Source organism: Schistocerca cancellata, chromosome 4 (assembly GCF_023864275.1).
Source record: "Schistocerca cancellata isolate TAMUIC-IGC-003103 chromosome 4, iqSchCanc2.1, whole genome shotgun sequence".
In the NCBI taxonomy this organism is placed as follows: domain Eukaryota; kingdom Metazoa; phylum Arthropoda; class Insecta; order Orthoptera; family Acrididae; genus Schistocerca; species Schistocerca cancellata.
In genome coordinates, this window is record NC_064629.1 from 581,723,563 (window position 1) to 581,740,698 (window position 17,136).

Consider the following 17,136-nt stretch of genomic DNA (forward strand, 5'->3'; position numbering starts at 1 on the left):
GATTATTAGATCGGTAGATCGAATGACAAATGATGAGGTATTGACTCAAACTGAGGAAAAAGGAATTTATGGCACTCTTTGACTAAAAGAAAGGAAGAGTTTGTAATGATCCCCTTTATATAACCAGCTTTCGTAAAAATATGCTTGACCGTGTTCGCGTGAGTAAAAATTTGGCAAGACTATCGGAAGGAAAATGTACACACATTAGTGAGGGAGAGATTTACAAGATGTTATCTCTGAGGACAACTTATTCAGCCTATTCTAATTTCAGTTAAATTAGTTCAGTTATCAAAAATTGTGCAGTCATTCAAGTATTTGTTCAAACGGAAAGGGGTACCTCGACTCGGGATATAAAACAATAAACTTTACCAATACTTTTGGAATAAATGATGATAAAGTCGTCAGTCCAATTGAGCACTAAGTAATTAAAATTGCGAACAGCAATGATAAGAAATAATTTGAATACGTACGGCAACAGAAGGCTACACACCGTTTGCAGAAAAGCCACGAAATAATGAAAAAGAATTTCAGTTGTTGCCACACTCGTTATTAAACACAATGAAATTAATTAGGAATAAATAAATCGCACTATGCTAAATAGTTACGTAACCTCACAGTAGCGTTTACTCACTTTTGCTAGCTTGGAATTGGCAATGAAACTCGAAAGAAAACTTTAGAGTCATTCATATAAAAGAACTACCCCCGAATGTCAGCACAACTGGAACGCCGAAATACGAACCAGGCCAACGCGCAAAACAGCATTACATGTTCAATTAAAATTAACAAGTATGAATAATTATTTTCTTTTAATTAAAATATTTAGTTTTAAGTGCCAGGAAGTAATTTACTTTCGGATAATTGAATCTGCAAGAATAACTTTCTATTTAAACAATATGCATCCATCTCAACAGTGAAGTTTTGATGCGCATTAAAAATTTTACTTTTGTTTTCAAAATTATTAAAAAATATAGAAACGGTGGCACTGAAATTAATTTTTTATACATTTCTTTCCGTTCAAACAAACTACACTGTTTCAATAATGGGAATAGACATGGGACTTACTTGGTAACAATGATTTGGGGTAATTATTAGGTTAAAATTTCTTTTGCAGTAATTATTATTAAAACTAAAAGTTCACCAATATTTCTAGATAATGTCATTGTAGTTCTAAAAAAAACTCGAACTAAGTGGAACAGTCTTACGGTTGTTCGTTGTTGAAGAGATGAAATCGTAGCCGTCGTAGACAATGCTGCAGTAGCTGCATACAAAATTTGCGAACGCAGATTTGACCATTTGCGGAGCAGGATCTTCATGTGAATGGAGCTGCATTTTCATCTGTCCACGCTTGTCAATTGCTATTGTGCTGCTAAGTACAACTTCTGCTCACACTGACTTCGCACACAACTCGCACATTGGATTATTCCGGGGCCCGCGGCTGAGTGCTTGTGCATCGCGCGCGTTCCGACGTCACACCACTCGCATCCAGAGACGCTCCTAAAACAGCGCGTTTTTACTCTTTGATACATATCCGTAACATTTCCCTAACCAGCATTAACCCAGTATAAATTGCAGTTATTTACATTATTATTTATACGTATCAATAAACATTCTTTACGCATACAAATGTCTTTTAGGTTTACAAGAAAATCGAAATATAATAATATACAAAGCGAAAAAAAATTAAATGCGTACATCTGTATTAAGGCCCGTCCACACGCAACGATCTGTCTGCGCAAATGTCTGCGCACATCACATCTGCGCAGACAGATCGTTGCGTGTGGACAGCAGATTTGCACCAACTTGAGGTGTGTGCAAACCTGGAAGTTGGAGTTGGAGGTTTGAGCGAAACCTCTCAAATCTGTGGGTTCAAACCACATCTGCGCAGACAAGTTGGAGCGTGTGGACAGGAGATCGCCGCAAATCTGACGCGAAACAGCTGTTTGCTCAGTCTAGTGTTTGTATTTTGCGCACAGGCATTAAAATGGCTGGCACTCGTCAGTGTTCTCGAGAGTTTGTAAGTGAATACATTGAAATATATAGAAACCACCCATGTTTGTGGAAGATTAAAAGTAAAGAATATAGTGCCCGAGACAAAATACAGCAGCATACAATGCTCTAATTGAAAAATTCCGGGCAGTTGACGCCTCGGCAAACAGAGAAACGGTAATAAAATTAAAAAAATTCGTTGCGAACTGGCGAAATTATTTGCGGATGGATGTCGAAACTTATAATTATCTCTTAAAGCTTGTAACCCCTCGTATTATGAGAAAAATACTTGTATGAGAAGGGCAATTTCTCCTCATGAACGGCTGGCGGTAACATTAAGATTCCTAGCAACAGGAAGGAGCTACAAGGATTTGGAATTTTCAACTGCAATATCGAAACAAGCGTTGAGTAAAATAATACCCAACACATGTGAAGCTATTTTCGCTGTCCTGAAGGATGAGTTCATGAAGCAAGTCAAGTAAATTAAGTTTGTCAGCGAACTGTTTACCGAAAAGAGTTATCCAAAGATCAGAAATCTAGAAGATCTGGTGTAAGAGTAGATAAAGTATACCAGCCAACGTTATGGTATTTCGATCTGCTTGGCTTTCTTAGTGATAAAGAAACGCCAAGACCAAGCAGGAGTACAATTGAAGATGAAATTGGAGTGTCAATGCGCCAGGAAATGGAACACGAGGTAATGTAAAACAAAATAGGTTCGCCGTGCAACTCTCGCAGTAAATGTACGTGAGAAAAGTGCTTTCGCTTTACCAGCCACTGTCTACACCATTTTGACCGCTTTCTCTGTTTCCTGCGGTTGGTCTGAATGTTTTTTGCAACACAAGTTGCGAACACAGACCACAACAGAACTTCCTCCATTTCTATATTTTAAAATAACTTAATTAAATTTTTGACGTTTATGGGGAGCGTAGTCGCTTGCCACTGATATTTCTTTTCTACACCGACAGATGGCGGGCGAGTAGTAGATTGGGGTTTGTGTCGTGTGAACACTCCACATTTGTAGCGATCTTTTGCATGTACAGACATCTGCGCCGATGTCTGCGCAGACAGATCGTTGCGTGTGGACCGGGCTTTAAGGTGGATTAACAGTTGACGGAACGTCACCGTCACGACAAAAGATTAGCCTCTTCAGTTCAACTTCATCAAATGGTGGCATTCACACACGCCGTCAACAGAATGTTATCGACACACGTCAGGGTTTCTCGGGAAGAATGTTTGGACGGGCTATTAACGGAGTCACGTGATATTTCCATGTTGCTGCCGTTAAGTAGCACCCCCATATTTGGTTTGTTTACTTCAGCAAAACGGTCCATGTAGACATACCTTAGGCAAACGATCAGTTTCTGCCGTGGTGATATTGGACGCCGTAATCTTGAACTTTTCTGCGTAATTTTTATTTGTGTCTTGCTTAACAGGTAGTTGTTAAGACATTCTGAAATATTTGAATACCTGCCGGCAAAAACGTTGTAACCCTCAAAATACAAATTGTACAGGAGGTGCGAAAAACCAGTACCTATGCAACAGGTTTACGAACGGCAGAAATAGCATTCACAATCACTTGAAATGAGTCCATTACTAATTAATGTGTACAAGTTGTGGCAGTACGTGACCTGAAAAGCAAGCTATTACAGATTTTCGGTCGGCCTCTATGCAAAAACGTAACTCTAACGAGAGTAGCACACTTTTGTGGGTTACAACGTTTATACCACAGATATTATTTAACCTCTAATACTGTTTATTGGCCGGCCGGAGTGGCCGAGCGGTTAAAGGCGCTACAGTCTGGAACCGCACGACCGCTACGGTCGCTGGTTCGAATCCTGCCTCGGGCATGGATGTGTGTGATGTCTTTATGTTAGTTAGGTTTAAGTAGTTCTAAGTTCTAGGGGACTTATGACCACAGCAGTTGAGTCCCATAGTGCTCAGAGCCATTTGAACTGTTTATTGGTTATATTCCGATTAGGCGTTAATCCAATTTGCATTATACAATGTCGGAACTTTTAGGTGCTTGACTGAAGGTGGAAATATTGTTACAAAAGAAGGGTTTGCAGTGATAATCGTTCACATTTTCATTTCACAAGAATATAACGAAACAGAATCGATACTGTACACGTAGTTTAAACGAAACGTTATTAATAGTTCCCACTGTGTAACACGATTATTCACGGCACACAAGACGTATTGTTGCAAACGTACGTTTTGCGTGACCGACCATGATACTGTCATTTACTTTAGGTTCCCATAAAAGTCTCGGTATTTTTCAGCAATAAATCTACACATGTCTAGCAGATTAGCTTTCTTTTCCGCAGAGACAGGCAATGGCTCACCATAAAGTCTAGGTAGGCCATTCAAGGTAAACACCACCGGCGGAACTGTAATACTATTTTTACCCCTGGAGCGTTTTGCTAAGTTTGCTGAGTACCAAGGCTGTAAGTAGTTATGGCTCTTGCGGCACTGAAGTACTGTTGGGGAGTCTGAAGATATCTTCATCTAAACATAATCCGTTATTTTGGATCTTTGCGGACGTGCTTTTAAATACCGCTTAAATCAATAAAATCGCCCTGCTCCATGTAACAAACCAGAAACGAGTTATTTGGTTGTGCAGCAGCTATTACCTGAACCCATTCAAACGGTTCATACGCAGAGTAGTTCTTATTTCTCTCAATTAATGCGAAATCCCTGTCACGAGGCAAAAAGCTGTCGTGAGATACACTTTTGTTCCACAGAGGTGAAATATTTCATGTTCAGAAGATATTGATACAAAACAGTAGTTTTCCAGTTATTATTGTGTCCTGTACATCGATCTGACCACACCACTGAAGTTCTTTCTTCACACGGGTTTAGTACTGAAAATGTAGATGTTACGTACTTCAGAAGGCACGAAGTAATTTCCGCTGATTCCCGCTTTACAACAGTTTCAGGCCATACGTACATCCACCCCTTATTGTCACCAACGTTATGTATTGCCTGATTGTAGGTTGACAGCTGACGTTGATAGAAAACCGCAGAATGGGCAAGGGTAGGACAATATGGCACTCGTTGTCTGTGCATATCTCAAAATAGGTTTCGTTTGCTTTAGCTTTTTTGCTGTATCCATCTCCAGCACTGAATACACTGCTTCCGCATGTAAATGGTGCAGTTTGCGTTTTCTTCGTCGGTTTTCTTTATCTCAGTTTCATTTTTACTGTTAAATAACTGCAAGAACAGTCTGTCACAATACCCACATGAATCCGAACGTGGTACTCTAAAGCGAAAATTATATTGTCCCCTGAAAATATCTCTGTAAGCTCTTTCACTGCACTGTACTGTCGGACTATCGTCTTTAAAGAGTCGTCAAAGTTTAGAAATATTGAAATCGGATCTCAGGCAGAGCTTTTCATTCTTATGTCTTGAGTAGTGGCTTTCTTGTTTTGGTAGCTTCTCAATGTGGTTTCTTATCACGTCCTTCAAGCTGTCCTGCAGCTTATTTGGACGATTCACATGCTTACCAGTTCTGTCTTCCAGCGGCACGCCACATTTCATCTTCCCTTGGAGCATTTGTACACGTCTAGCTGTAATGCAATATACCATGCACAACGTTTTTTGACATACCTGAATTTTTTCTGCTCCTCTTCTTAAAAAGTACGTGAATGTACAGTGTCTGCGCGAAATGGTCTCCTCAGTCTCCCTACGTTTGATGTCTACTGTTTCAATGTGCGACGAAGCCAAATGTCTGGTTTGTGCATTATAGTCTAAAGTGTAGAATTCCTGAAACAGCTGTCTGTTGTGCTCCATTTTTCGTGTTTTACAATGGTATCTACAGGGTGTTTAAAAAATGACCGATATATTTGAAACGGCAATAAAAACTAAACGAGTAGCGATAGAAATACACCGTTTGTTGCAATATGCTTGGGACAACAGTACATTTTCAGGTGGACAAACTTTCGAAATTACAGTAGTTACAATTTTCAACAACAGATGGCGCTGCAAGTGATGTGAACGATATAGAAGACAACGCAGTCTGTGGGTGCGCCATTCTGTACGTCGTCTTTCTGCTGTAAGCGTGTGCTGTTCACAACGTGCAAGTGTGCTGTAGACAACATGGTTTATTCCTTAGAACAGAGGATTTTTCTGGTGTTGGAATTCCACCGCGTAGAACACAGTGTTGTTGCAACAAGACGAAGTTTTCAACGGAGGTTTAATGTAACCAAAGGACCGAAAAGCGATACAATAAAGGATCTGTTTGAAAAATTTCAACGGACTGGGAACGTGACGGATGAACGTGCTGGAAAGGTAGAGCGACCGCGTATGGCAACCACAGAGGGCAACACGCAGCTAGTGCAGCAGGTGGTCCAACAGCGGCCTCGGGTTTCCGTTCGCCGTGTTGCAGCTGCGGTCCAAATGACGCCAACGTCCACGTATCGTCTCATGCGCCAGAGTTTACACCTCTATCCATACAAATTTCAAATGCGGCAACCCCTCAGCGCCGCTACCATTGCTGCACGAGACACATTCGCTAACGATATAGTGCACAGGATTGATGACGGCGATATGCATGTGGGCAGCATTTGGTTTACTGACGAAGCTTATTTTACCTGGACGGCTTCGTCAATAAACAGAACTGGCACATATGGGGAACTGAAAAGCCCCATGTTGCAGTCCCATCGTCCCTGCATCCTCAAAAAGTACTGGTCTGGGCCGCCATTTCTTCCAAAGGAATCATTGGCCCATTTTTCAGATCCGAAACGATTACTGCATCACGCTATCTGGACATTCTTCGTGAATTTGTGGCAGTACAAACTGACCTTAGACGACACTGCGAACACCTCGTGGTTTATGCAAGATGGTGCCCGGCCACATCGCACGGCCGATGTCTTCAATTTCCTGAATGAATATTTCGATGATCGTGTGATTGCTTTGGGCTATCCTAAACATACAGGAGGCGGCGTGGATTGGCCTCCCTATTCGCCAGACATGAACCCCTGTGACTTCTTTCTGTGGGGACACTTGAAAGACAAGGTGTACCGCCAGAATCCAGAAACAATTGAACAGCTGAAGCAGTACATCTCATCTGCATGTGAAGCCATTCCGCCAGACACGTTGTCAAAGGTTTCGGGTAATTTCATTCAGAGACTACGCCATATTATTGCTACGCATGGTGGATATTTGGAAAATATCGTACTATAGAGTTTCCCAGACCGCAGCGCCATCTGTTGTTGAAAATTGTAACTACTGTAATTTCGAAAGTTTGTCTGCCTGAAAATGTACTGTTGTCCCAAGCATATTGCAACAAACGGTGTATTTCTATCGCTGCTCGTTTAGTTTTTATTGCCGTTTCAAATATACCGGTCATTTTTGAAACACCCTGTACATTTGCAGGTAGCAATCTATAAAGAGAGCACGATGTAATGATAAGTATAGTTAACCTCATTAATGTCAAAGGTAAAGGCTATGACAGCGCATTACAATATAATGTTTGCGAATGACGTATGGAATCTCCCATTTCACAGAAATATTGTGTTAGATTGGCATACAACGTTTATGCACCCACCTGTTCGGCAGGGATTTTCCCAGGTACTGGTTTGCTGTTGTGGGCCAAATATGGTTGCCCCGAATTCCGTTTTGTTTCTTCGCATTCCTCTTCCATTCACTATACTTAATTTTCCGTTTCCGGCCCCTGTGTATATCTTCGCACATGCTCTGACTTAACGTCATACAACGTTCCTGCTCCACGTTTACAATGTTTCTGCATCCGTGCGCCTCGCGACGAATAGGAAACAAACGAAAAATGGCGCGTAATGTACATGTTTGCCAACATAACTTCACACACACCTTACTCGTGGCACATACAACGTTTATACGTGACAAACCAGTTTCTTAGAAAAGTGAGGGTTGCAACGTTTTTGCCGGCAGGTATTCATTTATAGAATGATGAGTCCTCCTCTCAGCTCTTTTTAAAGAGAGTGGAACCACAGTCTTATGTGGTGGAACTCTCCTTCACAGTCTCGACTTTTGAAATAGCGCCTCTGGCGTGTATTTTATGTACCAGCTGTAACGTAATGTCACGTTAATTCGACGTTGAAGTGCCGTGCGAATACTCAGGAATTCCTGTGACCGTGGACGCTCAAAAACGTGACGGTGACGTTCCTACAAGTGTGAATCCGCCCTTAACGTTTGACACGTTGATAGGACATACCCTGAGGTATCAAGGAATTTTAAATTAGGTAACGGAATGAAGTGAGGAGAGTAAAATTTGTTGGGCGAAACCAACGCTAAGGTAAGCAGTTTCAAATGGGTGTAGGTTGCAGTGTGTGTAGGATAGATCAGCATGAAGGGGTGCATCAAATCTGTCTTTGGACTGAATACTACTACTACTACTACTACTACTACTACTTTAAAATTGCTTTATAGTTGACGTCTGTCACTTCGCGCTGCTACATTGGCTCAGTGTGCGATTTGTGCTTTTACCAGTGGGCGGGATGTCTTAGGGGGTTAGTATAATTACATATGTTACTAGCTTGGACCGTGGCGTTACCCATGGTTAAACATTTATTTATAAATAGATGCTAATGCCGAAACTCACTATTCAGCGTATGCACGATCAGAAAAGCCATCCTTTGTTATATCTTTAAAAGTACATTATAGGTAAAGCTTAGTTACAAAATTATCTACGTACAGGTATACGACGGGAATTCAAAAAGTAAAAGGCATATTTGTGAAAAGCTGCACTTATTCTGATGATAGAAAACTGAAACATGCGTTATTTTTCTACGTAACCTCCCTGGACTTCAATGTAGTTTTCCCGACGTTTTACGAGTTTTTTTTTTATTTTATCAGAAAATATGTTTTTCGGTCGCATCTGTAACCAATTTTGCACCGCAAGAATGACGTCTTCATCACTTTCAAATCTTCTTCCCTGTAGTGCTTCCGTTAAGGGTCCAAACATGTGAAAATCGCTTGGGGCCAGGTCTGGACTGTATGGTGGACGTTGCAGCACCTCGAATCTCAACTTCTTTATTGCGTCAGCTGTCCGTTTGGCAGAATGTGGGCGAGCGTTATCTTGCTGCAGGATGACACCTCTTCACAGTTTTCCACGACGTTTGGATCTGATTGCAGGTTTTAGTTTCGTACGCAATACATCACATCCACCATACAATACAGACCTGGCTCTAAAGCCTCGTTTACGCTGGGGCGAAGTCTTGCAACATTGTGGCATGCTACGGAAATGGGGCGTGCGTCGTCTTGTAGCATGCTACAACAGGCAACATCTTGCGGCGTATGTTGCATACGGCAGGTTAATTTATACCAAAGCCACAGAATTTGTACCACACGTGTGTCGGTCTTACAGTATAAAGGACGATAAAGTATCGCAGCGGCGGCCTACTTGGTACTTGCACATGCAGCTAACAACAGAAATGAAAACCAAAGGAAAAGAAAACGATGGTTGAAGAGAAGAGTATTTAAAGAAGGTCCACGAAATAGTATCCAAGGAACTAGAAGCAGACGATGGTGCGTTATTTAGTAATGTGTGCTTTCCTCCCAGGCGCGTTAGTCCGCGCCATACCGTTGCCAAAAGGTGACCCAACGATAAATGTTCGCACAGGTACCGGGTCGGTCACCACCCTGTGTCAGGGCCCGGGGTGGGAATTTCAGCCTCCGGTTCACCCAACTCTGCGGTACGACTGCTGCGGTATGACTGCCACACTACTTCCCTCGCAAGCTCGAAAGTAAACGGATGACGCACCTTAGACGAAAGCAACAATGACAACATGAGAACGATGTTTTGAAATGCTTAACTATTACATAACACTTTTTCAAAATTAATAAGCAAACATATTAACAGTAAGACTGTATTAAAAACTTTCAGTGTTCGGCTTCACAAATTTAAATTATATGTAAAGTTTTACTCCAGTGCGTGGGAAATAAACATCCCAGGTTCGGATGCATAAACTAAAGCCAGAGGGGGGGGGGAGGGGGGGTCCCCCCCCCCTGCAAGACGGATCAGTTCACAAGTGCAGAAATGCTGTTCATGTAACACAGAGGGCTGTTGGAAGGTGGTGCCATCAGATATGGCGGGAACGCGACATGTTCTGTCCATAGATGATTTGAAACGACTAATGACTGACATGCGGCAGATGAAGCGTTTTGTAGCCTTGAATTTACACTCGTGCCCGAACCTAACCACAGCCTTGTGATGTGCAATGAATCCCAGAAAAAGGCGGTCAGAAACCTGCGACAGAACTATTAATTACGCTCGCTTTGCTGACGGCGATTAAAGTTGTCCTGTACGTGCAAACTCGAGACAAAAAAATCCAGTTTCAGCGCTAAAAACGAACAGTAACATCTCGCTTTTGCTACACGAGTTGACGCGATACCGACCGATGATCAGTCCTGGTTGGAACTCGCATACCGTTTGTAGGCGACGCAGGCAGATTCCAAACGAAAAAAAGAATGATAAGAAGAAAAATAAGAGCAAGTGAAAGTCATTACGATGATGAAAATGATACGACAAAAGATTAAAAATAAAAAAAATATGTTGGAACCTATCAATTGAAAATAATAGTAATATTGATAAAGATTTTTAAAATGTAAAAAATATATTATTACCCGATGGCATTCGAACCCAGAACCTGCTGCGTCTCCAACACCAACTTTACCACAGCGCTGCATCTATAGAACCAGTTGCAACGATGATTTTTCTGCCTGGTTTCACGCCATGTCGTATTAAGTTCGCCTGCAGTAAGCCGATCTCTGCGATGATGGTAATTGAATATGTGAAGCCCAATCGAGTCTTGTGGGGAAGAATCCGGTTGTGTTTGGCTAGTAGAGAGTACGAAATGTGCGTCATTTAGTTGCCATCGTTTTGTGTGTATTAATCATGTGTGATGAATGCGAAATAAAAGCCTGGACCCAGGATTCGGGATCCAGACACAACAAGAATAAACGGCAGACAAGCAATTGGAAAAGAACCGTTTGTTGTGTCGATTTGGCAACGCGAACAGCTCGGGCATGACGCCGAGCGCTCCGATTGGAGGAAGACACTCCCAACATCTGACCTGTCAAGTAATTTTAATCAGGCTATACTACTCCTTTGTATGGAATGTATGTTGGCAGGAAACGAGTGAGCTTTATTATTATTGTTTATTATCATCATCATTATCAATTTTATGGCCTGTACTGGACCGCTCCAGTCAGTTATACAAAGATTCACACAAGTTTTTGTATTCAGTTATACAGTGATTATTATAATTTCTTATCTAAATGGTATTTTGTCCTTCTGTTTGCCCAATATTTCTTTATTCTTTTAGATATTTTCTTCCTTTCTTCATCTGAGATCAATCTTCCTGTAGCCCTTGTATTGATCTTTGTAGTCTGGTTTGTGTGTCTTGCAGTTTTTCTTTAATGTCATCTAATGTTGTTTGGAGTTCTCTTTATCGTTCTTAGTTTTTATGATCTATTAAATACTGCTTTTTCTATTCTACAGTTTTTCTATTATTCAATGAGAGGGCTTTACCATGTTTAAGAATAGCTTCAGTTATGAGGTTTGAAGTGTTTCACATTTTTTTGAGAGAAATCGGTTTCAAGTGGTTCTTATTTGCTAAACACCTTTCACTAATGAGTACTATCGGAAATACAGAAGCGTCCGAACCCACCCGACTGCTTTGACCCATGACATCACAAATATGGCGGAAACTACCATAAACCACGATTCCAATATGGCGCATATAAAGTCGTTACGTACACATTATAAACACGAAAACACATCGAAAAACAAACACACACACGTTTCACAAAAAGCCTAATGACACTAACGGGGCAAGCGCGGGAAATTGGGGGTTTTTGGGTGGGGACATACTAAATATAAACAAATTTAGACACCCACCCCCATACAAAACGACGAAAAAAACCGACAACACAAAACTCTGCAAATTCCACTAAACAAAATATCATCTGGAATCTGACACTTCCCTTGACCTATATAGCTCAACAGCAGCTCCTGATCCCATAAATTGGGATCGAAAACTTCCCCTGACCTATATAGCTCAACAGCAGCTCCCGATCCCATAAATTGGGATCAAAAACTTCCCAAACAGCTGTAAAAACTTTATCAGCTTCAACGCGGTATTTATCATAATTGTTCGCAGACACGCGCTATTAATTTTATCCTTCATATGCATTCCTGAAGAAAAACAACAACCGATTAATTTACTCAAATTACCACATGACCTACAGCGAACAACACTAAATTACCCTCCACACAAAACCACTAAATCGTTAACTCACTGAAACGAATTCCACTACAAACACAGCCAACACTTGAACAATTCTGTATAATGAGCAACACCAAACTGAGCCCATTACACCACACAAACGAAAGCCCTGAACATACCACCAGAGGACACAACAAACCACTAGAGGACGACTTCTACAAACACGCCACACTCACTAACCAAACTCCACGCCGTCATGACGTCACACACCACAACACCCTTACGTCACTGGTCAAAGATGACGGGTGGGATCGGACACTTCTGTCGACCTGCTTATTATTTCACTCATAACTCAGTTTCAAGTATCACTTTAAAAAGTCTTATTACCTATGTCATAAGGCAATTGCAAGAAATAGGGCTAAAGGTAGTTTGTACAGTTTGTGAGCAGGGTGCAATCAACCAGAGAGCACTGAAGAAACTCTGCTGTGAGAAATCTACTGAGTCCAGTCCATTTCATTTTGTAGTCAGAGATGAACCTGTTTCAGTCATTTATGATGTCCCACATCTATTAAAAAATACTAGAAATGCTCTGCTAGGAAATAAAATACAGTTTGGGCTTAAAAAAGAGGCCAGTTTTGAATATATTCACAGGGCTTTTCTTCTGGATCAGCAGAAGATGTTTAAGACATTGCCAAAACTACATAGGAATCATTTTGAATTAAAGGATTCTTTTACTAAAATGAAAGTCAAGATATCTGCAGCCCAGTTTAGTCATACAGTTGCTGCAGTTACTGAAACTTATGTGGCATTTAATATCTTACCTGCTGAGGCAATATACACTGCAGAATTTGTTGACAAGATGGATTGTTTATTTGATTCACTGAACAGTTACTATTGTTATCCACAAGATGGCAAGTCTTAAAAGTGTGTCCTCTCTGCAGAGTCCCCACATATTGAAATGTGGTACAGTCTGTTAAGGGAAATGGAAAATTGGAAAGTGTTGGAGCTAGGCACAGGGAGAGATAAGACAAATATGTTCAGTTTCATAAGTTGATGGCAAACTACAATAAGATCACTGATGTTCATTTGGAACAGATTTAAAAAAATGGTTTTAATTTTTTAAGCATTAGGGCTTTCAATCAAGACCCAGTGGAGAATGTATTTTGTTGTGTGAGGCAGCATGGTGTTGGAAACACCCACCCAACTTGCTTTCAGTTCAAAGCAGCATTGAAAACAGTTATAGTCAATAACATGTCCTTACCTACAAAGTCACTAGGTAATTGTGAGGATGATAGATGCATGACATTAAGCAATTTAAGGCAGCTAGTGATTAAAACTTTCTTGACTCCACAACAGACCATTCCATTATAGATCAAAGTGCTTTATATTGTGCCCTTGTTGATAATGAAGCTGCTGTTGGTAGTGGTGGGGCTGATGTAAGAATTGACAGACAAGCACTAGCATATGTAGCTGGTTACATTCTACGAAAGATGGGTGTAACACCTTGGAAACCAACTGTAGTGACTGTAAAACAACTCTGTTCTCACCAACACCCACAGAGCATCATTTATTTACAAGTTTCAGAGAATATGATGCTTTAAACCCAAAATTATTGTATGACAGCTTACTGTCCTTTGTAGCAAATGTTCATAGTCAGTTGTATGAATTCTTAGATAAATGTGGACACCAGCAACAATTGGAGAATACATTCTATTCACTGTTTAAGTTTCCAGAGGAAATAACATTTTGCAAGGCCCATTTTTCTGAACAGTATATTTTAAGACAATGTGTACCTCTATTGATTTACAAGTATATGAAAGAATGGAAACACACCATCAGTAATAAAAGACTTGATATTGTTAAAGACAAATTCAGTAAACAGTTAAGAGAAAATTTTTCTTGTGTGCTTGAGAAATAAAAAGTGAGTTTTGTTTTCATTTCACTGTTTTTATCAACCTTTCCTGCTTTTGGTACTCAGTATTGATGTTTTATTTTTTGTGTTGAAGCATTTACAGTAGGCCTAGTAAGATGCAGGGACCTTTTTAAGAAATTAATGGTCAGTAGTGCAAGTTTACTGGGCAGTTTACTCAGAACTTATAGTCCAGAAACATAGTTGTAACAAATTTTAGAATACTTCATTAATTAATACTGTGATAAATACCTCTTTAACTGCTGCTTATTCTCTTAATAATAGGCTTTTTTTGTCCATTGATCCAGCAGCTTGTATGACGTAAAAATTATGACATTATTCAGGAATATTTGTAGTTCAGTTTAGCCGCTACAATGTTATTTTTCTTTTGCTTCAATTATTTACAATACAAGCGTGTTTTGACTTACTCTCAGTTTCAGGTGTTGCATCTAGTTCTTATGAGCCATAAAACATGCTGGAGCTTTTACATATTGATACATAACAATATAATCATGTCAATTTAAAAGTCTATTTTTGACGTTTGCGCCTGTCAGTCGCTGCTCCTATTATGTTTTCTTATCTGTCAGACGCAAACGTCAAAAATAGACTGCAAATATTACTGAATAAGTTTCTCTCTGCTGTAGTAAAGTGTGCTATAGCTGTGTTTCAATTATTTTAATACGGAAGCGTCCAATCCCGCCCGTCTGCTTTGACCCATGACGTCACAAAAATGGCGGAAAGGACCATAAACCACGATTCCAATATGGCGCATATAAAGTCGGTACATACACATTATGAGGACGAAAATACATCGAAAAACAAACACACTTTCCACAGAAAGCCTAATGACAGTAACGGGACAAGCGCGGGAAATGGGGTGTTTTTGGGTGGGGGCAAACTGAAATAAACAAATTTAGACACCCACCCCCATACAAAACCACACAAAATGACGAAAAAAACCGACATCACAAATCTCCCCAAATACCACTAATCACAATATTTTCTGGAATCGGACACTTCCCTTGACCTATATAGCTCAACAGCAGCTCCTGATCCCATAAATTAGGATCAAACACTTCCCTTGGCCTATATAGCTCAAAAACATCTCCTGATACCAATATCAACATACACAGTCACACATTGTAATCTAACACTTCCCTTGACCTGCGCACTGTTAATTTTATCCGTCATATCCATTCCTGAACAAAAACAACAACCGATTAATTTTATTAAAATTACCACACGATGTACAGCGAACAACACTAAATTAACTTTCACACAAAATCGTTAACTCACTGAAATGAATTCCACTACAAACACAGCCGACACTCGAACAATTCTGGATAATGAGCAAAAGCAAACTGAGCCCATTACATCACACCAAACGAAAACCCAGAACATACCACCAGAGAGCACAACAAACCACAACACGATGAAATCTACAAACATGCCACACTCACAAACCAAACTCCGCGCCGTCATGACGTCACACACAACACCCTTAAGCCGACGCGTGAGATCAGACGCTTCTGTCGACCCGTACTATCTACTATCAAGCATCTGTTAAATGTCACTATTCCTGGCATGTTCTTAAGGCAACAGTACTCTTAATGGTTCCTTAAGCTGATAGTGTTAGCCATAAGATGATAACATTAGACATTGATTAGTGCTACCCTTTGTACATTGCTCAGAAATCCAGGACGACACACTGGAAACTGACATTTATATAAAGCAAATGCACTTCAGTATTCACAATTAGACAAAAATTTAATCATCTGTATACAAACTCAACTGACTGCTACTTTAGAAAACTACGTTTAAGAGGTGTGTGTCCAGAATGAATATCTTAGTCTGCAGGGGAGTGTGTGCTGTTTTGGAACTACCTGACAAATTAAAACTGTGTGCCAGACTGAGATCCAATTCGAGATCCTTGTCTTTTGTGAACAGTATCTTCCTGAATTTTTCTCATGAAAAGGTTTGGGGTTCAGGTCCTGGTGTGGCGCACAGTGTTAATCTTTTTGGGGGATTCATGAGGCATGTGTGCTGATTGTTATAAACAATTATAGTAAAATATTGAGAAAGAGTACTGAGATGTTATATGAAATAGACTGCATTTAGGGTAAAAAACTATCAAAATTTAGTGTATTATGATCTTTAATAATACAGTTCAAGAATTTGTGGATGGAAATTTGGAAATCATGTTTCTCACACCTTATTCTTAAATATAGTTGGGAATAATGGGTGATGGTGGGATCAAGTTAATTCTGCTGCAAACACACATCACTTTGTCATTTCAGAATCAGTTAGCATGTTTTCCTACTTGCAGCTGCACAGACAGGAGTGTTGTATAAAAACTTGAAACAAGTTATGGAAGGAAATAAATCAAAATTAGCGGAGTATGATGGGTATACATCATGTCCTCTTGTTACTGGCCAAAGAAAATGTATCCTGGCAGAATTTGATTATGATCGCAATCCATTGGAGACCTTTCCAGTTGACCAAGGAAAAGAAAGGATGTTGTTCTACTGGATGAAAGCACATGTGTTGCCTCCTGTTTATTGGAGTATGATGCTGAGGTAAGTGTATTTTTCAGTTGGTGAGAAACTGATTTGTATCTTAAAACCTACCCCCCCCCCCTCTCTCTCTCTCTCTGTGTGTGTGTGTGTGTGTGTGTGTGTGTGTGTGTGTCATCTGCAGAAAGTATTGCTCCCACTTTTCTCATCATGGTGACAGGAGAAAACATTCTGTAACTTTGAACTGAAACTTTTAGTAAAGCTTGCATATGAGTCAGATGCTTTGCCTTTTCTTCCTGCATATTTTTTACTAACTGCCCAGTAGCAGATTTTCTATTTGTTGCTGCACAAATACAGGTCAAAACAGGTGTCATATGAAATTGGGGGAGGATTTCTGTGCTTATTCCATGAGGTTTTAGGATTGCAACCAGATGACATCAACATCTTATACTCAATACACCAGGAATAATGATACCTATGGTATTTATGTACCACTGTTAGTCAAATTTTTACTCATAATTCC

At 40.2% G+C, this 17,136-nt stretch overlaps 1 protein-coding gene across 2 annotated transcripts in view; it reads left to right on the top strand.

The window, feature by feature from the left end:
• LOC126184761 (sulfide:quinone oxidoreductase, mitochondrial) overlaps window positions 1-17,136 on the top strand; it is a 101,334-nt gene that overhangs the window by 78,502 nt on the left and 5,696 nt on the right. For both annotated transcript variants that reach the window (XM_049927307.1, XM_049927308.1), the window contains one exon: window positions 16,427-16,676. In XM_049927307.1, the coding sequence (XP_049783264.1) occupies window positions 16,427-16,676 (250 nt within the window). The remainder of the gene's footprint in view (window positions 1-16,426; window positions 16,677-17,136) is intronic.